General features: G+C 36.6%; 1 protein-coding gene across 4 annotated transcripts; it reads left to right on the top strand.

The window, feature by feature from the left end:
- Positions 1 to 267: 267 nt before the first annotated feature.
- Positions 268 to 27,859, top strand: SLCO4C1 (solute carrier organic anion transporter family member 4C1). Of its 4 annotated transcripts, XM_038124829.1 has the most exons (13): positions 271 to 612; positions 5,521 to 5,784; positions 9,743 to 9,937; positions 12,545 to 12,641; positions 13,523 to 13,644; positions 14,472 to 14,587; positions 14,878 to 15,022; positions 16,869 to 17,064; positions 20,118 to 20,271; positions 21,799 to 21,986; positions 23,527 to 23,591; positions 25,349 to 25,486; positions 27,022 to 27,859. In XM_038124829.1, the coding sequence occupies exons 1-13, from the start codon at positions 378 to 380 to the stop codon at positions 27,144 to 27,146; spliced, it is 2,040 nt and encodes a 679-aa protein (XP_037980757.1). In that variant the 5' UTR covers positions 271 to 377; the 3' UTR covers positions 27,147 to 27,859. The 4 variants fall into 4 exon arrangements, 3 of the variants coding, with proteins under 3 accessions (XP_037980759.1, XP_037980758.1, XP_037980757.1); XM_038124831.1 differs by lacking the exon at positions 5,521 to 5,784 and having other exon boundaries at positions 268 to 612; XM_038124830.1 differs by lacking the exon at positions 9,743 to 9,937 and having other exon boundaries at positions 270 to 612.

Below are 27,859 nucleotides of genomic sequence, written 5' to 3'. Positions count from 1 at the left end.
ACACTTACACAGAACATTTTAATGTCGTTGGGTTTTTTCCCATTTCTCGAAAGAACATTCCGGATTACTTTTCTCAGCTACGCGATTTTTAATTATTATTACTATTACTTCTTTTTTCCCTCAGAAAGAGTGCTGTTGGAGAACATCGACACGCCTGTCCGCTCGCCCGACGTTCAGTAAATCTCGCAGGGCAGTCGATGCCCCGAGGCCGCGGCGCGGAGGATGTGCCCGCAGGGCCGCGGGGCCGGGGCGGGCCGGGGCGGGCCGGCGGAAGCCCCGCCACCTGCGCGGCGCGGCCGGGCCGCCCTCGGGCTATTTAGCGGAGCGTTGGGCGCGGGTGCCGCTCGCAGCTGCGGCTGGCAACGGCTTTGGGCGGCATGAAGGGCGGTGGCATCGAGAACCCGGCGTTCGAGACACCCAGTCCCGACTTCGGCCAGCGGTACCGCGCGGGCCCCGCCAGGACAGGTGCCGGCGCCGCGGCCCCCGCCGGGCCCGGCCCTTGCCCCGAGGAGGGGCCCTGCGGGTGGGGTACCTGCACACCCCCAGCTCTGCAGCTCTGCAACAATTCCGCGGGGTACTTGGCTGCCTACAGCCTGTTGGCCATCTTCCAAGGTAACGTGTCCCTGCTGCCCAGGGCACACGTTGTTCCCCGTCCCGAGGCTGCAGGGAGCCGGGCGGCAGCCTGGGCTGGGGAAGGCGGCGAAGGAGTGGTGGTGTTCTGGGTGGTGGGTGAGGAGAGGCAGGGTTCCTCTTGGGCTGTGGCAGAGCAGTGAGGGTAATGGTTTGACAAGGGGAAGAAAGTATACATTCTTCTGTGCGCGGGATGGGGAAGTTGCCCAGTATTACTCTTTGTACTTCACTCTGTCTTTTTTTCTTTTTCCACGTACTTTATTGACCACTGAATCCACGCACCTGTGGACTTGCTTCATGCACTTGTCAATGCTTTATCCCCACTGACCACAGGGAAATCGTGCTTCATGTGCACACAAGGGCAGAGACTTAAAAAACAGAGAGTAAAACACCAGTATAAATATAAAATTGTAGCACCCCACTGCTTTCTTACATGTTTGCTAATTGAAACACTCTCCTGGCTTGGTTGGGTAGGACTTTGGGTGAATTTGAAAACAGCAAAAACATGTGATTTTGTTCTGTGAATCCCAATGCAGCCATCTTCCTAAAACTTAACTAATGATTTAGGTTGATCTTGGGAGTAACCTGAAGTTTAGCTTGCCCTAAATTCCTGTTTTTCAGCTTCACAGATTCTTGTCCGTATTTTTGGTTTTCTGTAACGATTGGTAAGGGCCTTAGCAAACCTTAGACTTAGAAAGTAGAAATGTTCACTGAGGGGAGGAGAAGAATTACTGTAAAAAATATAAAAAAATTGAGGTTTTTGAAACTTGGATACTTGTCTGCCAAAGGGAGTGATTTGGTCTGTATTCATAACCTTTCAACTTTGACTAGCTAGGAAAGAAAAGGGTGTTTCCTGAATAATTTGCTTCAAAGCTCCTTGTTGTTACTCATAAAGGGATTTCTACAGAATGGTGGAAGGGAATGTTGGATATTTGATGTTAGAGGAGAGAGCAGCCCATACCAAAGAAATGCGTGGTTTGGATGGCTCTATTCCATGGGGAACCACACTGAGGCATCTGGAATGGTATGAGGAGAAGAGAATTGGAGACTCTGCTTAAAACCTAGAAGGATTTTAATTATACTTGCGATGCTTGGAAAGTTCTTGCATGAACTAGTGCCTTAGTATGTGTTTCTGTGATTTTTTTCTGATTTTAGCCCCTTCAGATTCTGATCTTAGCATATAGGTTTAGTTTTAGAAAAGAAGTATTTAGAAAGTTTTGGGATAAGCCTGCTGTTTCTTGCTTGAATTTGAAAGAAATCATGCTACAGCTGGTAGGGTCATAAGAAATCATGCTACAGCTGGTAGGGTCAGAGGATGATTCTGGTTGCAGTTGTCCTGCTAAATTTGCTTTCTCTGTAAATAAAAAGAAGGGGGGGTGTGGTTGTGGAAGAACTTTTTACATCATAGCTTTCAATAGTAGCTGAATAGTAGAAGACACTTAGAATACACATATAAATTTTTTGGGTGGCATAAGAATAGGGATAGGCAATTAAAAATGCCTTGAATATTATGCTGAAAAGATTGTTAAACTAAATGTAGTCTCTTGAATATTCCTAACGTGTCTAAGTTTCTTAAAATCAGTCCTGTTCTGATCTGATTGTTGAGCTGAATAACAAACTCAGCATACTTTAAAATCTTGGTTGTAGTCTGGATAGGTTCCCAACCATAAAAACAACTTGTATTGTAAGAATCTCTGTCCCCTTAGGGATTTTTTTTGTGTTGCTTGTGCCACTCATCCAAATTTTGCTTCTGTTATCTAACTCTATAGTACCTAACAAATCTTGTTCAGGTTTAGGGCCTTAAAGGACAGAAACTTATGATGTTTGTTTTGGAAGCTGGTGTTATGATGTTTGTTTTGGAAGCAGGTGTAGGCATGGCTATTACAGATCTTGTGACATTCCTGATGTGTTACCTGGATTTTCTGACAAGAATCTTTCCTTTGCTTAAAACATAAAGGAAACTGGGTGCTGAAGACAAGCTGCAATTCTTTTTGAGATGCTGAAAAAACTAGGTTTATCAGCAAGAAATGCAGGCTTGTGTGTGAAATTTCGTGAAAATATACAGGTCTTGCAGCTTCAGAGTTTAGATAAAGGCACACAAAACACACCTAGGATTTTGGGGTTATGTGACCTAATACTGTACTCTAGTTTGGGTCTAATAATTTGATTTATCCTCCAAATTACAGAAACCATGAGGAGGATAAGATATCTATTAAACTTGCCTAATGCACCTCTAGAAAAGATTATTTCTTAATGCGTTGAAGATTAATTAAGTAATCCATAACATACTTTTGCTGAATGTAAGTTGTTGTCCTAGACTTTTTAAATGAGTGAACATAGTGGATGATTATCTGCAGTGACCTGGTATGTTGTGAATCTAACTGAAGTCATGTATTTATCAACATTTTTTCTAGCTACTCTCAAAAATAGATTGGTGTGATTAGCACCTGATATGCTATATTGCAGCTTCTCAGAAGATTTCTGGTTGAACTTAACTCTAGTTTCTGGCCCTTTCTGTTCCAAGTACATGTGAAACCTGTATTTCCAGAATACAAAACACTTCTTTGCCTAGATTTTTCTGCATGACTAATACCTGCTTTCTGTATGGCACTTAGAGTTGCCTAAATGTATGATTGCATCTAGTAATACATTAACTGGATATGCTGCAGTTCATAGCTGTAGTAGAAAACAAGGTAGAGATTATCTCACTCTTTTGAGTACAGAAAGGACTGTTTATTTCTCATGTCATTAATAATTTTTGGTAAATTAAACAACAGAACCACAGTTGAAGACTGTTCAGTCTAATCTATCTGAAATCCTTGAATATCAGTAATACTTTATAGGCTGATTAGACGTGGTACTTTTACCAAGGCACTTTTAATTGTTATTTTTATGTGTTGTTAAAGCTGCCATTCTTATTACAACTGCAAAACACATATTTTGGTTGAATGGATGAAGAAAAAGAATACTCTTGTGTTTTGTGACAGTTGGTTTATAATTAATCTGGATTTTATGTGTCAGTTCACACTACCTAGATCTCTGACAGATGTGGCATGACAACAAGGTTTTGGTTGGTAATTTCTATACTACAGTTTTAAGTGTTGGGATGTCCTTACAGAATTTGTTTCTCAGATCAAGTTAGTATCAGCCAAGTTCTGTTTTCTTGAAGTGATATTAGTAATTAATTACTGGATGATGTCATTGGAGATGTTATGCTGCTATTCATCATATCTGCATTTTTACAGATGAAGTCTAATTACCCAGGATAATTAAATGGAAGACTTTATGGCTTTTAGAATGTAAACTAAAAGTAATGACTTAAAATGCCTGTAAAAGACAATGCCTTCTAGCTCTGTATCCACTTGCTGGGTAGCACACACTTCATTCAAGTGTTTTAAAGCCTTAGTAAATGTTTGAAGTTCTGGCAGGTGGGAAAAACTTGTTTGTTCATTCCTTCATGCTAGTATTGTTCTTTGGTTAATGCTTTTTAAGAGGAAAATAAAGCTGCTGAATGTGTAACTAATGGCACTGAAGGGACACCTGAATACTTGTGTCAATCTCGTATAAGTTTAGGTGTGATGACGAAACTGACAGGTGAAATTGTCAGCCTTAATAATGAGGCCGTAGTAGGGTATTGGAACTAAGATTGTGCACAGAGTTCTTTCCATATAGAAAGCTGAAGTTTGGCTATTAGAAAATGGCTGTTTTATTTGGAGTAATTTTTTTAATACACTAGAGTGCTTGAAGGAGATGTTGAAGCTTAGCTCAAGTAGTTGTACTTACGGATGGTGCAATGCTTGTTGAAAACTAACTTTAACTTAAACACATTTCTGTAACTAGTCTTGTGTTCTTTTCTTAGATAGACAATCATGTTTTAATTTTAGAGTAACTATAGGCCATGTGTCAAGGAAGATCCTCATCAGTCATCTGTGAGGTTACAGATGTACCTCTGACTCTAAGACTTCACAACTATTTTTTCAGGTATATATATTTTATTATAGGCACAATTTAATTAGACTATGATAAAGTTATCTGACAGTGTTATAATTACAACTGTTTATCTTGTAACTGAATCCTATTTTGGGACTGCTAAAACCAAACTCATCAAAGTTTAACTGCCTAGTCTTTTTCACAGAAACACAATGTGAAGCAGTGTAGAAGATTTAAGTTAGTCTACAAACTGCTTTTGTAAAAATGGATAGAGCGTTTAAGCATGCACTGGCAATTGTAGTTTAGTTCTACTTTCAGTTAATTTTTTTGCAGTTCATCTGTGCTTTGGTAGGGCAGCTTGTGCAACGACTTTTTTCCAGGTTGTTCTGTAACTTCAGGGAAGTTAGACATTCAAGGAGCAAACCTTCTTTGCTCAGTTGAAGTAAATCACCTCAGTTGCTCTGAAACAGTTGCAAAGAATTATTGAATAGCTTTACACTTTTTTAATATTATACAGGATGCATGTTTGTTCACCTTCTTTTATCTTCCCTTTGTGGTGGCAGGGAGTTGGTTGTTTGCAGTAAGTAGAAAACTCTGTTCTGAACTTGCTTCAGCCATAGCATGTATTCTAATGCAAGTTATAATCTTGACTAAAATACCTTTAATTTTTGAAGGATCTTACGACACCGTAATGCATTCCGTTTGAAAGTTGTGCTTCAGACAAATACATAGGTCCTGTGCAATTTGACTGGCTAAGCTGGCACCGTATTGACCTACTATGTACCTGTATTTTGCAGCTAGTAAATACCTTATAAAGCAGCCTTGTATAAATATATATAAATTTTAACCTTTCCAAGGTTAAAAGTTATCTTGTTTAAGCTAACTAAGTTTAGCTCTGCAACTCTATTGAATTAAAATGTCTTTCACTAATTATCTCCTTTTTTTTTTTTTTTTTTGCAGGTATTGTGGTGAATGGCCTGATTAACATTAGTATTTCAACAATTGAGAAGCGTTATGAGTTGAACAGTTCCCTCACTGGCTTAATCTCTGCAAGCTATGACATTGCTTTTTGTTTATTGTCACTGTTTGTATCTTACTTTGGAGAAAGAGGGCACAAACCACGATGGCTTGCTTTCTCAGCATTTATGCTAGGACTAGGCTCACTTGTATTTTCCTTACCACACTTCAGCAGTGGAAAATACCAATATGGAAGTAAAATTGAAGGTAAGCTTACAGTTGTTTTGAAAATTACTCTAAAAAATTAAAATCTCTGTATTGACTTGGTGCAACTCCTTATTTGCAACTCCTTACAACATAGTTAATCTCTGTCAATGTCCTAAAACAGGGTGCTGTCTGTAATTGAAAATTGATTCTTTGAAATCCAGAAGTTCAAGAGCTGCCTCTCTGCACAGTGAACTTTATTTTTCCAGAAGCAATCTGAGTGTCAATATCAGTTCTTGCTCTTAAGCAACATTTGAATAAAATGCTTTTTTTTTCCTTGCCTTGGTGAATGCAATTAAAACTCACTAAAGAAAAAATTATCTGGCATCTCTTTGTGACTAGGAATCAAGCTAGGTCAGCAAGGTAGGAGAAATGTTAAAGCTATTAAGTCTTACCATCTTACCTGAAAGGTGACTACTGCTTGCATTTCTTTGTGGTTTTGAGCTATTAAAGGCATGTTGATTAATTAATTAGCAAGTTTTTCTAAGTTCTTTTAAAATATGTTGATTTTAACTTACGGATTTATTTGAAATAGAGGGGAAACAAGCAGTACTGAACTGTACTGAACGAAGCAGTACTTAAGTAATGGGTGTAGCTATCTCTCAGTTCTTAAACTTTTCTCACAAAACAAGACTTAGCACAGTGTGATAATGCCAACTATTTTTATTTCAATTTAGTGGCACATCTATAATACAGAAATGTTCAGATATGTTTAAAGCAGCATGACTTAATCGTTTAGGATTGTCTTGTTATTGCAGTCTTTAATCAAAATTATGCCTTCAATGACTAAGCATATTAGAGTGCTCACTAAAAAAAAATCAGTATCTATTAAGCAACATGATGAAAGGTTGTTGATTCTCAAATTAGTATCTTCAGTAATAATCATTTTGTCCACTTCTGTGAGCTGTCTACATGTTAGTTTAAAAAGTTGGGCAAGCTGTTTTTTTGTCTAATAAATGAGGATCTGAAATGGAAATTAACTGAACTTTTAACTGAACAAGGCCAGAAGAAAACATCTTTAGTACTTTGGGGGCTATGAGCAGATAATTATTTGTTAGCTCTTGGGGAGAGACAACAGGCTGCTTGCTCCTGGCTCTGTTACAGTCCCATTTCCCTATAATTTTGGTTTCAGTCTTGACCTTTCTATTCTACTTCACTTTGATGAAAGGGAAGCTGAATTTAATACATAAAAGTTTAAATCTGATTTTTCTTCTTACATTTGGAACAAAATACTGACAGTGTGGGAGAGCAGATTACCAGCTATTCCAACTGATCTTTCCCCTTTCAAACAATTTTAGTTGAAATCCCAAGGAACATTTTACTGTTTTATCCAACATCCATCATTGAAGATGGCTGTATATATTTATACCTTTATTAGATACATGTTCCACATGGACTTTTGAAGTCTAAAAGCAGTGGGGAATTTTTTTTAATTGGCATGTGTTTCTTCACCACAGCACGGTCAGATGACAGCTTGCCTGCTGTTTTGACCGTTGTAATGCAAGAGCCTGTGCTGTGCTGGTGGTGAACACGTTCAAGATCTTAAGCTGACTTAAACAAAACACTGTCAAAAATAAATGACTGAGAGTGTAGGGAATGTCAGCACTGGGTCAGTCAATATAAATCTTCAAGTGCAGTGCAACAGCATCTCTTACCTAAGTAAACCACAGCACAGGATTATGGGTTGTCTGGTTTAACTAGTTCTGAGGTTGATGAAACATTTTAACCATAAAATTAGTTGCAGAATTTAATAGCACCACACCCCAAAAGTGTTCCTTTTAATTATTTGTGTGAGTTGCTTAAGGAGATGCTTTTTTTTTTTAAATTAAGCTTGTATTTGATGCTTTGTATTAAAATCCAGCACTTAATTTATTTCTGACCACGTCTTGTTACTAGTTGGTTATTGGACTATTAATGTTTGTCTATGTCACTACAGTGAGTTTTACATGCAGGATAACTTTAAAGTACAGTTCAATGCAATATTTAATGTGGGTGCCATATTAATTAATAAATCTAGTCTGAAATACAAAATACATCTAGCCTCCAGCACAAGTCTTACAGACTTTCTGGAACTTACTGCTTTATCTTGAGATAATAATTTCCTTTTATTCTGAGTACACCCATATCCTACTCTACAAATCTATTTCATAATTTATTTCTCATAATACTACTTCCTAGAAATAGTCTAATCCATTTCATATTGAAAGATTTGCAAATCAATTGTCTGCCTATTATTGTTTTGGGGTTTTATTTTGGTTTTTTTGGGTTGGGATTTTTTGGAAGGGGGTTGGTTTGTTGGTTTTTTGTTTGTTTGTTTTCCTAAGCCACTGTAAAATGTGTTTGCTATTTTCCAGAAAGGTTTTAGACTCAAATTTGTAACCCGGGTACAGCTGTTTGTTCTGGTAACATTTCTAGGTTGCATGGGCTGCCAGTGCCTCATCTGGCTCCGGTATGTGCAGTCAGGGGCTTCCCCTGCCGGTGCATCCTTAACAGAATTAACTTAATTTGATTAATTTGCACAGAGGACTGTGAAAACCACAAATATTGTAAGCAATGTACCTTTAAACTTCAGTCTTGGATTTTATGTTAAAAATTAAACATGTTTCAGTATGTTTGTGACAGCAAATGGGAATCCTAGTTTCTCACTTGACACAAGGAAAATAACTTCATTGTGAAGACAGTCAGGATAGTCAGAGTACCCAGGATACTTCCTAAGTTGAAAGGAAGCAAAACTTTAAAGACTCTTCCTTTTGAAGTGAGGTTTTCTTACCCCACATGTTGGCCTGTTGCAATCGCACTGTGTTACCTATTGTCTGCTATAGGAAGTAATGATTTAGATAGGTTTTCTTTAAATACCTGGTATGTGGCTAGCACTTTCTTAAGCTTTTTTTTGTGAGCCCATAGTGCAGATTGATCTTGCCGCTTCTTTGCGCAAGTAAAAAGTGTTCTCAGATGTAAAAGGATCTTGGGAAAATAAAGGCTGTAATAATTTTGTAGAGAAATAGTGCAAATTAATTAATCTACTTATCTGATCTGGATGACATTTTCATATATTTGCTCAATGAGGTTCATTACTACCAAGTGGATGGGTTTATCCTCCTTCTTAGGGTTTTATGCTCTTATGAGGAGAACCATGGAAAAGTTTCTCCTTCATCTTGTCTCTTGGTATTCTGCTGCCAAAAGTGCAGTGATAGCAAGAGGAAGGAGAAGACAACACAGTACTCACTGTTTTCAGTTCCTCTTTTCCCTCCTTGTAGTGCCAAATATTACAGCAGCAGATACAACCTATGCAGCTGTAACACTGCTTTCCTCTTTGTGTGTGTGCACAAGTGTAGAGGTTTTACGTGAACTTCTCCTTTTAGAGGCATAGCAGTGTGTATTCTGTGAGGGAGTAGTGTAGGTTTTTAAGGTTTTCATAGGCAAACTCTTCTCAAAGAGTGAATGTAAAGGAAGGATCATCTTTGCTATGACAGACTGCTCTTTCTATCAGGCAGATTTCCTCAGGTTGTGTAGGCTGCTCTGTCACGTAAGAGTGGAAGTTCTAAGTGCTCCTCAGAATTGTTATAAGGTACAAGAATACAATGAAGTGTCTGTGACGTGGGAGTACTCATAACCAGTGGAATGACCATTTGACAGGTGGTTGGTTGGTTTTTTTCATACATCTGGTCAATAATACTTTCAACAAGCCAAAGCATATTTATAAGGCTATTTCAATCCTGTTTCTTCCTAGAGAAGAAACAAAAACCAAGCCCTGCTAGTAAATCTTTTGGGGGATAAGATATCACAGAAGGCTTGGCACTGCAATATTGGATATATTAAAAGATGTGAAAATTAAAATGGGAGCCTGGCATAACAGAATTCATTTGTAGTTTAGCTTTCAGTACAGATTATTCTACAAGTTGGACTGTGAGTTAGGTAACAAAATTTATATTTGTAAAGTCTTGCTGTCTCTGTTTTTCAGACATATGTCAAACTGCAGAAACTACCTTTGCTAATGCCACTTGCAGTGCCAGCACAAACTCTTCACTTCGCAAGTATCTGTACGTCTTTATCCTTGGACAGCTGCTGCTGGGAGTTGGAGGAACTCCTCTATATACTTTGGGGACAGCTTTTATTGATGATAGTGTCCCAAAACACAAGTCTTCCCTTTACATAGGTAAATTTAAAACCATTTCTAGAACATTGTCTGCATAGATCATAGACTGCAATGCATTCTAAGTATTTTTATGAATTCCTCTAATTAAGCAATCTTGTAATTATTACTTATGTGCATGAAGTATTTCTACATCAGTTTCTGTGCAATTTAGGTATTAGTCTGCTCTAAGTACCAAGTCTTTTCAATTTTCATTTTGTAGAGCATGGTAAAGCTACTTTGAGCACCCTCCTGTTACCTTTTCATGTCAGTAACTGAAAATTGTTAAATGGTTCATGTAGCTTGTCTGTTAACAGCAGAATAAATTGTAGCAAAAAACTTACTTTTTAGTCCCAGGTGTTGAAAAATACTGTGTATCAGTCAGGTCAGTAGCTAGATCATATTATATTCTTTAATTATTTTCTTACCTTCTAATAGTAGGCTGTCCGCTCAGTGCATCAACACTGCTGTGCCTCGTCTGATCAATCCAGTTCCCTAGCCACATACAAATTTGGCACTTGGCTGTACTGGAAGTACAGAGATTGCTTCACTGGGACTGTTTAAAAGCTAAGGAGTACTAATACTTAGCAACAGTTTTTAATCTTTTTCAGTCACCATTCTCTAGGTTATATGCCATTTTATTGCCAAGTTCATTTCAGTCTAAATGTGTTTTCTATGGGTATAAAGATATTTATTTCCCCCATCTCATATGTAAGCTGATTAAAAACATATTACCTATACTTCTTAGGAGTAAACTTACAGGAGGAATTCAAAACATCTCAGATTCTAGGACTGTTTTCAGACTAAAACAATATTTTAAGGGGCAAAATTGAAATCATTATCTGTTTGCGTGCAAATTTTTCAGTTTTCCCAGGCAAGCTACTTCATTTGATGCCAACAAACATGATAGGTGCTATGATAATTCTTAGATGAAAAAGACAAGTTTTGTTTTTGCTGTTTCTTTATTTTGAGAGAGATAATATTACATTTTTTCTTCCTCCCCTGCCTCCCCCCCTGAATCCAGTGAAATAAATAGAGCAGAATTAGGGTTGACTGCATAACTGGGGGAACAAGAAGTGATGTGAAAACTCAGGAGAATGGTGTCAGTGTTTATACTTTTTAAAAAAGACCAATACAATAAACTAATTCATGCACAGTCTTCAGGCAACTGAGTTGAGTTCAGAAGAGTCGTGTATTCTGCTTAATATAACAAAACTGGAATGCAAGTGAGTGGGTAGGTAACTAAGCTCTGGTTATTTTATTGCTTCATGCAATGTTTTAAGTGTTTTAGGTATGTTGTGTTGCTTTACCTTATACAAGAAGGCTTATGCAATGCAGGAAAAATAAACAATCCACAAAACTAAACCAAAATAAACCCAGAACCCATCCCTAAAATGGTCCATAAATAGCTGCTAGCACCTTTTGCTGTAAGCCTGCAACTTATAAGTTGGTATTTTCTTTCTCCTCTATACTGGGTGCATTTTCATGAGGACAACTAAAGTTAAACACTGAAGTTAAACAATTCCAAATGGTTCTTAAATTGAGTGTGGGAGAAAACAGGCACTTTCTAAGCTCAGTTTGAAGTTCAGTAGGATGAATATGAACCTAACTCAGAAAGTTCCTGTGACCATGTCACTATTTCTGAAATGTAGGAAAACCTGGGATATATCTACTTAATATTTATTTTTACTTACTTGACTGTCACATTCTGCGTTGCTTTATCCTCTTTCATCCCTCTCGCCCTCCTGACTCCCCCATCATTTCCTCTTACTAACTAGAGGGAAATTAAGTACTTGTGGTCCATGCATTTCAGAAGCAAATGAGAAATCCGGATTATTCCACCTGGGGAAACAGTAGGAATGAATGTTTATTAATGAAAGATGGATCTAGTTGCTATTCATTGCAAGCCTTAATCTGCAGAGACAGTGCTGTCAGTGAGTGCTGAGCTGCAACAGAAATCTGTCTGGTAGGACGGGAATGCTATTGTGACATCAAAAAAAGTCTTGTACTCTTTTGTAGGGTATGGTTACACCTGCAAATATCACCAACTTTGCAGGTTGGTGATTTCTTTTTTCGGGGGAGGGGGTTAGGGTGTTTGTTTGTTTTGTCGCTTGTCTGGTTTTTTTTTCTTTAAAACTGTCAGGAGCTGTTAAGAGCCTTGGTGCCTTTTAAGGCAGATATTACTCCAGTCGCACACTTTAATGTAACTGTCTTCTGGTTTTAGAAGATCTAGAAAACAACTTTAGATTCAAAAATAGAAATAAGAAAGCTCTTAAGGATTGTGGTTAAAACAGTTAACAACCAGTGTTCATAATTTAGCTTTTTTTTTTTACCAGTTTTTTTTTAAATGTAGGCACAAAATGGGGAAAAAAGCAATCTAATTATGCTTAAAGGTGCAGTCAGTGAAATGCCTTTCACTGAACCTTTGATTTGAAGCTTCTGAGAGCTGCAAATTTCCTTCTTGAGGCATAATTACAGATTTTGTCTTCTATTTGCTATAACTGAAGTAGTGACAGTGAAAGAACAGGTTGACTTACAGAAACCTTTTGGTCTGAAGTTGACTTAAGAACATTATTAACAGAAAGCTTAAAAAAAGAGGTTATGGTGAACTTTATTTATTTTTTCTTCTAGGAGTTGGCTATGCCATGTCTCTGCTGGGTCCTGCTATTGGCTATGTCTTAGGAGGGCAGCTGCTTAAAGTTTATATTGATATCCAGTTCCCAAAAAGGCAAGATACAACTTAGTTTACTGCTTCCTATTTTCTTTTCCTAATAATTTTTACTAAAATATTCAACTTTTCTCCCTGTAAGAAGAAAATTTTTTTTAGAAAATACTGTTTTCAAGAGCTTCATTATCTTGGAAACAAGTTGCACTTACAAAGGCTTCAAGTTAGTGAGTCACTTCGTAGAGTGAGTAGTGACTCCATTGTGTGTGGAAGTTTCTCTGTAGTGCAAATATTTAGTTCTAGAATTTAAATATTATTATTCTAAACCTCAGTCACAAAAAAATTTCTTTTGCTTAGTTGTATAGTTGGGGTTAAGCTGCATCTACTGATGTCTTGTGGAACTGTTTCCTTGAGCTGGAATATTAGGATTAGGATCCTTAACTCCTAGGGAAGAGCTTGCTAGAAAATCTGTTGAATAATAGTGCATTTTTTAAAAAAGTGTTATAAATTGTACTAATATTTAAACCATCAGCTTCATTTACAGTTTATTTCCTCTGTTTTAGAGCCTTCAGATTGATGCAATGGCATTCTGAACTTCTGAATTGGTTTTGGTGGAACTCACTGATTATGAGGAATCTTTCTAAATCCAGCATTTCCAGTATCTTCATAATGCCTCAGAATCTTGAAATCAGGGCCAAAGAATAGTCTTGAAATTGGAATGACAATAACTGATGAGTTGAAGGGTACATTTTGTAGAATTCAATATTTTTATAATTGCCCAGTGAAGCTGGTTTAAACAAGCAAACAATTTTAATACATATGAAACTAAGAAAATACCAACATTAAAAGGCTTTCTGTTAAAATGTATTAAAAGGAAATATTCCAGCTCACTGAAATCTGAAGGTCAGAAAGGTAATCCTGCTTTTTCTGAATTACTTTTCCAGTACAAAGGTGGATCAAGATGACCCACGTTGGCTTGGAGCATGGTGGATAGGATTTCTTGCATGCTTTTTTGCCATTTGGCTTCTTATAATACCTTTTTCATGCTTTCCAAGGCACCTACCAGGTAAAGGTTTAGCAATACTTGGCTACTTTGGAAGAGACATTTGTTCATATTTTTGGGATACAGAGTACTAAACTGAATGTTTGCTCTTTAATTTTTTCCGCAGTTAACTGTCTTTGACTAAAATCTGAGGACAATCTTTTTTTGTTGTTTCCCCCTCCAATATGCAGCCTTTAAAACAAGGTGAATCAGCTAGAGGGGGGATCTTGTGTATGGTGGTCTTGCCCATGGCCAGAGCGTTGGGAATAGGTGATCTTCAAGGCCCCCTTTCAACTCAAATCAACCTGTGATTCTATGATTCTCTATAATGGTGGACTAGACTGGAAACATATACCTAAGTGTGGAGACTGGTGGTCAAAGTTTGAAAGATGCTTGTAGCTAAGCACCCATGACTATATTTAAAGCTTCTGTGTTACCCACCAAGAACAATGTAAAAATTCCATGAGCATCCAAAGGGACTTAGTATACTAATATTGAAGAAGAAATAATGGAGGAAAAGAAAAAATAAAGTAGGAAATGGGATAATGTGAGGATGGTTAAAAAAAAAAAGGGCTTCAGCATACTCTCAAGTTTTTAGGATGTGTCTGATAATATCTTCTTGCAGCCAAGACCTTCCAATGGAAGTATGATGCTTTCAACAAAAATCTTCGTTCAACAATACAGTATTGATCTCTCTAAAAATCTGTACCAATAAAACAGGCAAGAAGACCTGTAATACCTGAAAGAGCTTTCCCAACTAAAGGAAACACAAATTTTTGTAGTTTTTTGACATTGTCTAAGAGTGCAAGTATTCAATGTTTTCATTGTGTGATAAATATTACCATTTGTAGGAACTGCAAAAATTCAGGCTGAAAAAATCCCTGAAACTCATGATGATGGAGGTCAGGTACTGGTTCAGACCGACAATATTGGACAAAGTTTTAAAGACTTTCCTATGGCTCTCCTGGTAAGAAAAATCTCAAATGTGCTAAAACTGAATATATTCTGAGAAATGAAATTATTTTCCAGATGTTAGAGGTCTTTAGAAATGACTTATTCTGTTGTGATAGGGAAAACTTCAATGTTACTGATAATTTAATGCACATTAATTTTGTTAATGCTTGAGATTGTTAAAAAAGCATGTTACTGAAGTTCCATTTCAGAGTTCCATTTCACTTTTAAAATCTAATGACTTCTACTTTAGTTGGTACCAAAATAAAATAATTTCCAGAGCTTTATGATAATTTCTCCCCATAGATACTCTTGAAGAATCCAGTGCTCATGAGTCTAATAATAGCCAGTTCCTCAGAAGCTTTAGTTGCCACTGGATTTGCCACATTTCTACCAAAGTTTATAGAAAATCAGTTTGGAAAGTCGTCAAGTTTTTCAGCAACTCTTGGAGGTAATACAGCTTTTTAATTTTAAATGCTGTGTATATTGTGTTGAACACTTCATTAACGTTAGAGGTGGAAGATTATATGGGTATCTTTTTTTGTATGAGATATTTGTGAATGTACTTAAAAGGAATGCAGTAATCAGAGCAGTATTTTTGTTATTCTTGCCTGCCCTTAAGTACTCTAGTACTACTTAAGTACTCTAGTCTTCTTAGTCAAAGTAGACTGAGGATTTTGTGTGCTGATGAAACTTTTAGTTTACTAGTAGTTTATTCCTTTCTTATTCTTGGTGAAAAACATTTAATTTTTCTTTCTTTAAAATTGGCGGAAGGAACATTAGTATCTTAGTCCCTACTAAAACAATCAAGATGAAGGGCAGCTAGGGAAAAAAGCAGCGCTTATCACAAATAAGAAGTTGACTTTGCCTTTCTCTTCTTTAATTCCACGCTGACATTACAATGAGTTTGCAATAAAATGACTGATCAGAATATGTAATAAGTCTGTTATATAACTGACTCTACTGTAGTTGGCTTACTGTTACCTCTTTGTTATCTGATGTGCAGAAGTAATAGGTGAAACAGGAGAGAGCTATGAAAAACTGAGTATTGGAGAAACAGAAAACATCAGATGGAAGAGCAGTAGGCTCACATCATTGACGTAATTAATTCTGAAGAATAGCAACCAGATCGAGGCAGAAGTGTCCATAATGCCAACAGATGCTTGCAATATGCAGATTTAATATTCATAGAATGTGTCTTGCTAAGTGGTAGAGTGCTGCAATAGAACTATGGTAGTTGAGCTGCTCTTTTTCCAACAGGAATGTGTTTGGGAAAGACTTTCTGAATTACTTCTCTGGGCAATACTAGATAGTACTGTTGCATCAAAACAAAGCATCTGTAAGTTTTACATAAAAACACATTGGAATATATGCTGAGTTGTTAACCAAAAACTAGGAGTGAAGTGAAAAACTGAGTGTTGTATTTTTTTTGTCCATAGACCTTGACTGAATGTCTTTGAGTTGAAAATATTGACAGTGCTTATTAAATGTACAGCTTTAAAGAAATGCCTATAGTAATGTTGAAAGCTGGCTGTACCTGAACTGAGCTAATTAGTCTAAGCATTACCAATGATCATAGAAACTATTTAAACTATCATTGACTGTGGTTTGTGGAATATCCAGGTCTGTGACCTGGACAGTTTTGTCACTGTACCTGAACTGTCTGTAAAGTTGACTGTCTCAGGTTGGTGTAAGTTATACTGAGTTCTGTGTTGTATTATAGATTAACCATATAAAAATGCTCAATTATTTTATCTGGAGTGCAAAGAGGATAAATCATGGTGGACTATATAGACTATGACAGCAAATCTGACCCAGTGATCTAGATTTCTTTAAATTTTTCAGTAGATGTCTTCTTGCATCCTGTGTGCTGTCTCTTATGTAATAGTGTTTATGTTCTTTATTAGCAAGTTCATAACAGATGTATAAAAAAGAACATTGACATGTCAAACCACTGAAAGAATAAAACAGGATTTTCTGTTTTCGTGGAGACACCTACTGGTGTTCAGAGATCCCCACCCCACAGTGCTCCTAAGTCATCTAGTTTGGCTGTGTTGAAGTTGGGTTTTGGACAACTATAAATTACACTGTCCAGTTAAACCTCTGGAAAGGCTAAAGGTGATGTAACAGTAGAATAAATTGCTCATGTCATTAGATTCTGGTAGTATGATTTGAAAACAGTATCACATGTACTGCATTTTGCAGGTAACTGTTTTGATTTTTTTCTTAGCATAAAATTGCTTCACAGTTAAGTCTTGCATTTTTATGTAACTGCTTCTTTTCTTGTTATCCTCTAGGACTTGTACTAATTCCAGGAGCAGCGCTAGGCCAAGTCATAAGTGGTGTCTTGGTTTCCAAGCGCAAAATGGATTGCAGAGGCATAATCAAGTTCATGATAAGCACCTGTTCAGTGGCCTTAATATTAAACACAGTGTTTTTATTTGCTAAATGTGGGAATGAACCTTTTGCAGGTGTCTCTGAAACATATAATGGGTAAATATATTTTAATGTACTCTTAGATTTATTTGATTGCCATGATTTTAAATAGTACAGACCAGCAGTGTTTAAAAGCAGAAGGAGGGCAACTAGCTGTTCCAGAAGTTTGCTCTCAAGTGATCAGTTACCCCATCATAAATTAACAGAGCCAGAGGCAACAGCAGCTGTTTGAAGGTCTGCCAAAGAGACAGGTGGTGCTGTGCAAAATAACTCAAGTAGGCTGGTACCTAGGGACTGCTAGATGCCATCTAAAAAAAAACCAAAACAATAGGTGTGAATTGTATGCTGTGTTTTGTATGCTCCAATGCATAAAAAGACACTTGAAGCTAAATCAAATGGGGAAGAGGAGTGGTGCAGTTTGCTGTCACAATAGCATGATCTGTACCATGAAAACAGAAGATGGGTCTTGGAGGAAATTGGTTTTGTAGCCTCTAATGCCCATGCAAGTTGGTGGAAAGTAGAAATTTAATGGTATGCAAAAGTATGCAAAGTGAATCAACAAAGTTCCATACACTGGTGACTGAAAGAAAATAAACCTTAAAGCCCAAGAAGCCCAAGTTACGACTCATTCTGATTCCATCTTTACAACTTGCTACATAAATTCACAGTATATTTAAAGGCAAGTGTTGAAATTGGATGACTAAAATATGGCTTTGCCTCAGTGTCTGAAAAAGTAGCAGACAGATGACTTAGACAACTCAGAACTGTGAATCATAATTCAGATTTTGGCTACAGAATGGTTATAATTACATATTTAGCCAAAGAATCTGTAGTCATCAATAAAATGCTGAAGATATAGTGTAGAAAATGGTAAATGAACTTACCAGTATTTTTATATCAGGTCCTATCATAACAGGCAGCTGACAAAAGTTACAGCTGAACTGATTTTCATCCTAAGTTAAATACTACTATCTTGTATTTTACAGTTTTGTGTAACTTCATCAGTTATGTAGCTTAACTGTTGCTGAAGGCTACTTATCTACAGCAATTGGAAGTTAACCAGTCCTGAAATATATCTCTTTCCTTGGTATACATTATAAAAAATGGCTCATTTCTACCTTACTCAGTGTTACATGTTGGATTATACCAGACAAGTGCATCAGAATAGCTAGTGGCATTAATACAGTGCCAGTTCTTAAACTATTTTCCATGAAGAAATAAAATACGTAGCAGTAGCTCTAAAAAAAATAATAAATTTATAAACTTGTGCGAAAACAGCCAAGTGTTTGCCCCCTGCTTATGCTACTGAACAAATGCTTCTGAATGAATAAATTATGACACTGCTCTGAGAGCTTACTTGGAATTTGATACAGATTTTTGTGGAGAATTTCAAGAAATCCTTCATGGCAAGCATTATCTTATTGAAAAATAGCTTAGAAAGGTGAGAAGCTTTTGCAGGTTTTGTCTCAGAATTATACGAGTACAGGATCACTTGTTTGGGTTAATGAAAACAGCATCTTACTTTTAGTAACGCTGTTTATTGCTAAAGTAGGCTATCAGCAGAACTAACATAATTTTGTCCAACAGGCACTTCAAAGAACTGGTTTTGCCAAATTCTATTGCCCAGTGCTTCCCTGAAAACTTGAAGGACCAGAAATGCAGTGACTATATCTGTACTTTGTTTATTTCCACGTGTCTCTGGGACTCTTGTTTAAAAACTTGTATAGAGTTTTTTTAATGAGCAATTGATGGTCTCATCTGCTAGATTTTTTAGAAAAGCCAGGAGTATCTTTTTTGTTGTATTTTTATCTGACTGTGTATAACTGAGTGTTCAGTCCCTCTTTGGAGGTCAGGGAAAGAGACACTGCACATGCAAACAGGACAAATGCCACCAAATTTATTAAATATTTCTAGGCTTTGCATGCCTCACGGGCTAGGAAGGCACTGAATGTAAATCTGATTAGTGAATTTGCTTATGGTGCACTGTAGTTCATTCTTCGTACTCAGAAGAATTTAAGTTAGTTTGCTTAGGCTTAAAGCCCAAATTAATTTAGTGGGGTTCTGCTGAACTACAACAAAAGGGATTTTATATGTAGTTATGATGTCCCTAATATTACATATATTCAAACTTCAAATGGAAGTTAATTCCTAGATAAACTATTTCTCCTATTAGTTTTTTTTTTTTTTGCAATCTCAAATTCTCACAAATAAACATACCTTTAGATAATTAATGTGGAACTTTAATTTTGCAGTACAATATTTAAACTCTAGTGGCGGTGTCAGTAACCTGGTTTTAGCCGACTGAACTTTTAACCTGTGAAAATTCTGTACTTATTAATTAACTACCATTTGAAAATCAAAAGATGTTTTTATTCTCTCTGGTTATGCCTTGGGACAGTCCTCACACAAACCAGAGTGATCTTTCATGCTAATAATACAGTGGGACTACTTCAAATAAAACTATATTATTACCTATATTGGAAGTAAATTGGAAGTAAATATAGTGTATAAGAGTTAAAGTAAACTCTGTTGTTAGTTATTCCCTAAACAGACAGAGGAAATCTTTAAGGTCCTTCAGGGTGTGTCATTGCACTCTGCATTTAACATGTGCAGTCGTCTTTGTGCTCATACAATTTAGATATCTGCATGGCAGTGTTAGAAATAGTAAAAATGAAGTGGCTTTGCAACTAGACTCAAATCAAAAAAAGGGCAAAAATCTTGGAGTATGATCAGTAGAATAAACAACTCCAAACACTGGTTTTAATATTGTATTTTTTTCTTGAAATTATAAATTGAAGAAATTAAAATACATAATTGGGAGGGAGAGGATGATGTAAGATTTGGGCTGAGATGCAGAATTTTGTCATCTCTTTTGTGAGTGGAAATTGGAGGAATAATCTTTGGATAGAATCACAGCATAAAAATAGGTGTATAATAAATGGAAAATCTAGAGCTCTAACTACTATGCTTATTTTCTAAAACACGAAGTGCATAAATAACATGAATAGAGTATTTTAAAGTTTATTATGCTATAAATATTGTTTTACGTATTTACATATCTTCTGTTTTCCATTTGCTTTATTAAAAGCCTTTTAACTTCTGCTTTTCAGAACAGGCACTCTACAGAACTTAACAGCACCATGCAATGCTAACTGCAGGTGTTTGCGCTCCATATACTACCCAGTTTGTGGCAGTGATGAAGTCCAGTACTTTTCTCCCTGTTTTGCGGGATGTGCCTCATACATTTTTAACAACATGAAAAAGGTACTTTATGCAATGAAGATAGCTGATATGGTTTGTTCTGGTTTCCTGTAAAATTTGCTGTATTTCAAAATGTCCTTCCCTACAATACCAAATGTCGGTTGTATTTAACAAAATCCAGTGATTACAATACACAGTTCACTTACGATACCAGTGTGACTCCCACTGCTGGTCTCTTAACATGTTCACTGCCACAGTGCTGGGCCTCCCCAGTAGTTGGGAAGGCATTCATGTGTTGAAGCCAGGTCAAGCCCTTTGCTCTCTGAAATGTTTCTGGTAGTTGTCTGGCTTTTTATACTCTATGTTGGGGTGAGCCACACTCCCTGCCCTTCACTCCCCATGTTCATGCTGGTCTGGCTAACTTAGGAAAATGTTTCCACTCTCTTAATGAACTCAGAGAGAAGCATTAACATAACTGTTGATTCACTGAAGTGGCATAGCTGTTTGTTTTCTGTATAGCTTTCTTTGCAACAGTTCTGGTCATTCACAGCCTGCATTGTTCTGTGAGTTTCATGGGCACAACAGTCCTTCCCACTTCTGGGCTGTCTTTCATTGTAAGGGTTTACTGGTTAGCCACAGTGTTTCTCACTTGTGTGATGCCATTCTCCAAGTGTACATCTACCAGACTTCCTAATGCTGAAAATAAGGTAAATCCAAATGTACTTTGAATAGAATTGACAATCAGAAAAGTCAGCAATCGTCTTGAAGTTCTGAAGAACCTGAAGTTCTTATCTAGGTCTTTAAGCAAAATGCAATGTTTATTGTATACATGACAACCTGTTTCCGTGAATTTTGAAAACTTGAATGTCAGTAGTGCCCGATGCTGGAATGGTAAGCCGGGAATGTGCCTAGGTTATTATCAAGCCTTCCTGGAACTGAGGGGCTTTCTGTGCTTATCTCTTCTAATACAATAGACTCTTGAGCAGGGATGTGGGAGCAGTATAGAGAGATCCAAAAGGCAAGTTGATTCAGGAAAGGCCTTTATACTTTTTATATTGGAAGTTGAGAGAAGGTATTATCCATAAGAAAATGTAGGAGACTAACTACTTCTTGCAGTTGAAATTTCACACTTCACTGACACATTATATTTTTCTTTGAAAACAAAATCTGTGGATTTAGATGAAGAGCATATTCCATTTGTTCACCTGCATATAGAAGTGGTCCTGTATTACTTCTGTTCTTTCCTGCTTAAGTGTAGAGCTTGCCTCTCTGCATATGGTTTGCCTCTAACTTCTGCAAGTTTTTTATGCTTGTAGCTAAAAGCTTACAAAATGGAGGGTACTACTGTCTTTTTGGTCAAAAATCCAAAAATATCTTTTGCTCAGGTGAGGTGGACCAGTCAAGTTCTGGTGAGCCAGTTTTAAAAATTAGTGTTAGTGTCATGTGCTCATCAGGAAATCGAATGTTTCCCATATAGTAAAGTCAATGTTTATTCTTGTCTTCTCTGCTGCAAATATAATGAAAATTTACCAAAATGTGTCATTTTGTGTCCTTCTTAGAGCTAAATTTTGTCTTATAAATTATTTGTAGACATACCACAACTGTTCCTGTATTGGGAAACCAAAAAGAGGAAATGGTTCAGAAGACTTTATCTATGAAGCTGTTCCTGGGAAATGCCCAACACAATGCAAATTTTTACCTTTATTCCTGACCTTCTTCTTTTTTGCTGTTGTTTTTACATTTATGGCCACTACTCCAACAACTGTGGCCATTCTCAGGTATGTTTTTTAGTCTGTAAGAAAGGTGACATTCTTTTGAAAACTACTATCAGTGAAATACTTCTTTTGCTTTGCAATGTGGTATTTGAACAAGGTTGTGTAATACGCAAGCAGTACTTAAAACAGAGCATAGTCATACCACTATTCACTCTTGTTAGTAGATAAATTTTGAATTTATTTTAAAAAAAATCTTTCTAGCATGTAGCAAAATCTATTTTATGGGAGCAGTCTTGACTGTTTTAAAGCAAAAAGGAATAAATGTGCCATGTGCTTCGATGAAGAAAATATTTGAGTAGCCTACTGATAGTGTCAGCATTTCAAATTCTATCAGGAAAAGGACAAAATAACAATTAGTCTTGTATTTTCAACCTTAGATTCCTGTCTCAATTCAGAGTTCTAGCTTGGAAAATTGTAGTCTGTCAAGAACTCTAAGCTATTTTCCATCATACTGATGTTGTATTTATGGTGGTCACTAATACAAAATGTGATACTGAGTTAACCAGTGGTTTTGCAGTCTCTCAAATTGCTGAAGCTTATATGCATGAAATATAGATTGTTTTTGTTTTTTATTTAAAATGTGCTTCTCATTCTGAATTTAGAGCTGTTTTGTGTTGAAGTGTGGCTTGTAGTTCTAATACTTCCAGTGGAAAGATAACCATGATGCATAAGCATGTTGCTTTGTGAGGATGTGGCTAGATGCCTTTTGGCAAGGGGCTGAGGAAATCAGTAACATCCTACAACAGTGTTTTGTAATAGCCTCCTGTCCAGGTTTGGTGTAAATCTGGAATTAACAGCTTGTCATATTAGTGTGGGAGCAGAATAATGTGGAGTTCTGCATTATCTTCAAAATTGAGCTGACTTAGTTTTATTTCAGTAATTCTAAGCAGTAGCATTTGGATATTTGAATCCTTATATAATTCAGCTGAAATAGTGGAGCAGTATTTGTGGAAAAAAGGACTGTAAGTAGATTCATTTTTCAAAAACTAATTTAAATAGCTAAAATGTCAGTAAATTTTACAGTATATTCTGATGTCTTTTCTGTGAGCCTATTTTGTGCAATTTCAAACATAAATTCATATATTCATGAGAGTGTTCTACTACTAGAAATAATTACCTGCATAATGCGTAACTCATTCTCCTTCTCTTAATTGCCTTTATGGATAATAGAATCCTAACACTTTCTTCTTTATGTATAGTAGCTCAGGATTGCATCCTAGCACTGCTTTAATTTCCTTGGTTGTTTTGTGGAAAAATGTTCAGCACTGTATCAGGATGCTGATAGCAACCTTCCTTTTTATTTATACTATTTTGTTAAACTAGTTAAATATAAAATTTCTTGATGGGCTACTGGTGTTTTTTCTATCTTTTATCTAAACACCACTTGAAATAGTTGGGTTACTTGTTCTGCACACTGGATTTCTAAACCCCTCAGCAATTAACAGGTTAAAAGAGTATATAGAGAAAAAGCATATTCACTGAGGGACACAGCACGAAAGTGGAACATGTTTACTCTGTCTTAAACTGAAACTCTTATTTACAGGTGTGTGCCAGATAAACAGCGCTCATTTGCTCTTGGAGTACAGTTAGTGTTTATACGACTACTGGGTATGACTTTCTTGTTGAAACATTTTCCTTTGAATAATGAACTTATTTGACATTTTTTCCTAGACTTTAAAATAATGCCTTAAAAAGCTTTCAGAGGCGCTTGAAGCAGCCTGTCATTGGCTTATAGGATACACTTGTTAGGTAACATCTGGATTCAAATTCATTGTTAATAGGGCATTCATGCTCTCTTTAGCCTTTTTCAGTCTTATGAGCACAAACCAAATACAGGCAACTGTCATTCTTTCAGTGAAAGACATCTGGTGCTACTTTCCCCAGAAGAAGGTCTATTCTGAAAGCTGAGATAAGTACTGATGTAATAGAAAACAGTTTCATGTAACATCTGAAATCCAGAAGTTGAAAGAGAAGTGTATATGTGGAGCCTTTCCTCTTCTTCCTTCCTTTAAAACGTCTTTGACTAACTTCAGCATTTATTGAGATTGTAGATAATTGTACATAAATAATTACAGAGTATAATGTGGGACACACAATACTTAAATTCCATATCTAAGCATCTCCAGCATTTCAGTAAGATAGATGAATCTGAAGTAAAACAAAGGTAAGTGTATGCATTTTCTTGTCCACAAGCATTTGAACTTTCTCAGGCATAATGAAAATTGGTTAAGTAGTAGATGGTTTTTAAATTGTATATTCAATTCAAGACTGGGACAAGACACAGTTGCTGATTGGACTTTTATGCCAATATTTAGTACTGTAGCCATTCCCTCTCCTTTGAGATTACATATCTAACACTTGCAGTGTGAGTTCTGCCTTGCGTTATTCAAACTGTGATTAATCTAAGTCATTCTACTGATAAAGTGTAATAAAAGCAAACATCCTCACAGGTAGAAATAAGCTGGAAGACTGTGATCAGTGTTGTATGAGGGGCCCTCTGATTCACTTTACTCAGAGTTCAGATATTTATGCTAGATCTCTTAACTCCTGACTTCACTGTGGAGTGACAGAACTTTTTGCTCTGTACTATGGCTGAAGAAGGCAGTATACTTACCAGCAACATATTTTTGCTGTAGGCTTTAAGAATCACACAGGGGTTTTAGGCTGAAGACTTAGTGAGGGGCATAACTACTTGGTTAGCTCTAGGAGAGTTTAAGCCTTGGGTAGTTGGGTAGACATGCAGTGATGTACCTGGTGTGTTTATTCTAAAATTTGCTATACTTGGATGAAAGACACTTGTGCATTATAACACACAAAAATCACATGGAGTTAATAAAATCTGTGCAAGAATAATTTTAAACATTGCTTTTTTTGGGTGAAACTTTTACTGGGAGCTTTGCTACATCTGAGGAATAGGGAGAAATGTGTAACTGAACATTTAACAAAATGATAATTTAGTTGTCTTAATTTGGAACAGACTGGTGCGTATGATCAGAAGAAAGGAACTTTGTTCCTTTCAGTTAAATTCCTGAGTTCTTGATTAGTTTTTTTCACCATTGATTTTAATTACTTTTTTCCAGTGAAGACAGAGGAAGTTAAGAAGCTCAAGTCTTTGAATAAATTTCTTGCTTAATAAAGTGAGAGCTGTGTAATGAATTAACTCTCTGCATCCTACCTATTAACTGAGAGCAATGTTAGGTACAGACTTACTATGTAATACGAAGCCTATGACTTACATTAAAATGTTATGTTTAGTGTTTGGTTCTCCCATTTTATCTTCCCCACCAGCTTGGCATTTCACTGTATGCATGAAAACTATTTTGCCAAGTAACTCAAACATTCTAATGTGTTGCTGTGTTTTTTAGGTACTATTCCTGGACCAATTTTATTTGGTGTTGCTATAGACAACAGTTGTACTCTGTGGGATATAAATGAATGTGAAACTAAAGGAGTTTGCTGGGTATATGACAATGAAAGAATGGCTTATTTGCTGATGGGCATAAGTAAGTCCTTTATATTAAATACATATACTAGGTAATATATGTACTGACCTTGTCTGCTAGATGGGAATTATTTTGATATAAAACCTTACACTTTTCATTTTTGGCAGCAGTGTTTTTTAATTTATTTTCATGAATGATCAGCAAAATATTATGGAAGGAGAAACACCACAGTAAGTAAACCTTAAAGGTTACTTTAAAAACTCTTATAAAAATTACACAAAATAGTTTTGGTCTTTGATCTTGCTTCATTGTCACACTTTTTTTACTAGATTTTTAAGGGACTGGCTCACACTTCAGTCTGTCTTCAGGGCAATGAGCATGATTAGGGATGTGAAGATGATGAGAGGGATGGAGCACCTCTCCTATAAAAAAATGGCTGAGAGAATTGGGTTGGTTCAGCCTGGGAAAGTGAAGTCTCCAAGCTGACCTTATTGAGGCCTTTCAGTACCTGAAGGGGAGCCTGCAAGAAAGATAGATAGATAGATAGATAGATAGAAAAGGACTCTATAAGAGAGCATAGTAATGGAACAATGGCTAATGGATTAGAACTCAGAAGATAGGTTTTGGTTAGATATTGGGAAGAAACTGTTTACTGAGAGGGTGGCCAGGCACTGGAACAGGTTGCTTGGAAGTGTTCAAGGTGTGGGGCCCTGAGCAATCTGATCTAGTGGAAGGTGTGCCTGCCCCCCAGCACAGGAGTTGGAAGTAGACAGACTTTAGGTTCTCTTCCAACCCAGATCATTCTGTGATTATCTGGTTGTGTGTTGGCAGTTAAGGTCTGGGGAGCTTTCTTCCTCTTTTTGTATTTCAGTTCTTTTTCATAACTTATATCAAGTTCTTGAAAATATGTCTGAACAGTAGTCAGGAAAATTCCTGACTTGTTTAACAATTTGTTCCCTTCAAATGTGAGGTATATATGCCACTGGGAGGGAGGGTGTAGGCTGAGCTTGCATCTGAGATTAAGTGCTGATGTCCTGTCTTCTAGCAACTATGATACTTACAGTGTGTAAGTTGAAGTACTGATGTCTAATCCTGAAACTGAAAAAGCAGCAGTCACAACTTGAGGTTAAGGATCTCAAGGCATATTTGTGATCAAATACAATCCCTCTGGTTTTGCTGTTCTCCTTGGCCTTCAAGTTGTGCAAACACCTTTGTATAACCTTCTAAGACAGCTGACAAGAGAATACTTAACAGGTATTCTATGTGGGAAGTTTTAGTTGCTGGAAAAGAATATTGATACAACAAATGACAGTACTGAAATAAGAAAGATTTGCACTTCAGGCTAAAATGGGGTGAAGAAATACAGAACTGGAGCAGAGCAAAAATTGGTAGGCAGGTGAGAGGTCTAAATTCAGCTATATGACTGTCTTTATCTGCCCTTTGTCATTCATGTAGAGTACATTTAAATGGAGGCAATGAATTTTAGTCTTACAGGATATATGTAACTCACCATATGAAGTTTTATAAATGAGTGAAACACTGCGTCTGCTACTGAAAGTGAGTGTGACAAAAACTCTCCTGTTCTTTGCATTCAGGTGCTGCTTGCAAAATCGTCACAATCATCTTTGTGGTCATGGCAGTGTATTTCTACAAGCCTCCACCATTAACTAAAGCCCTGCCACAAAAGACTTCAGAAAGGATATCTGTTATACGCACATAAATTATGAGCAAATCAGGGACTTTTGAAAGAAAACTGTAAAAATAAGGGTTATTACAACACTTGTACCAAAGTTCTTGTACACCGTTGCCTAAATGTAAAAGATCATATTCAACATTTGAACAACGTGAAATATTTTGAATCTGTACTCTTCTCTAATTTGCTAGACATTGTTTAGTATTCCATTGTGGCTATCCAAAGAAGTTGCACTGAAATTTGCAGTCTAATTTTAAAAGTCTAGTATGTAACTTAATTGAAATAAGATGGAATACTCTGATCATAAAACAGGATGAATAAAGTGAACTGAGCTGACTGAGCTGTGTTTATCCCTAAATGTTACTGTAGTGGGAGAAAAATATTAACTTGGTATATTGAAGGGAACTGTGTATATTTAAAAGGACTTAATGTGCACATAATCTGGGCTAGTGCCTTTGGGGATTTTTCTGTAGGAACACTTGGCAATGTGTGAGTTTGGCTATGTTTTAGAAATATTTTTACATGTTATCTTAATGACATAAGTTCATATTTTAGTATTTGTAGGAACATGTAAATAGTTACGATAGAATAGCTGGGTTGCAAAATCAAAGTATTGGTTAACTTAAGTACTTGAGTTTCTGTTTGAAATATATACAGAAACTTGCTGTCCAGCTGCTTTATTTAAGCAATCTAAAAACGTTTCTATAAAATTTTAAAATAAAACCTATTTTCTTACTGCA

This window comes from Motacilla alba, chromosome Z, assembly GCF_015832195.1.
Source record: "Motacilla alba alba isolate MOTALB_02 chromosome Z, Motacilla_alba_V1.0_pri, whole genome shotgun sequence".
Classification (NCBI taxonomy): domain Eukaryota; kingdom Metazoa; phylum Chordata; class Aves; order Passeriformes; family Motacillidae; genus Motacilla; species Motacilla alba.
Note: the sequence above shows the minus strand (reverse complement) of the source record. Positions and strands in the feature narration are given on the sequence as shown.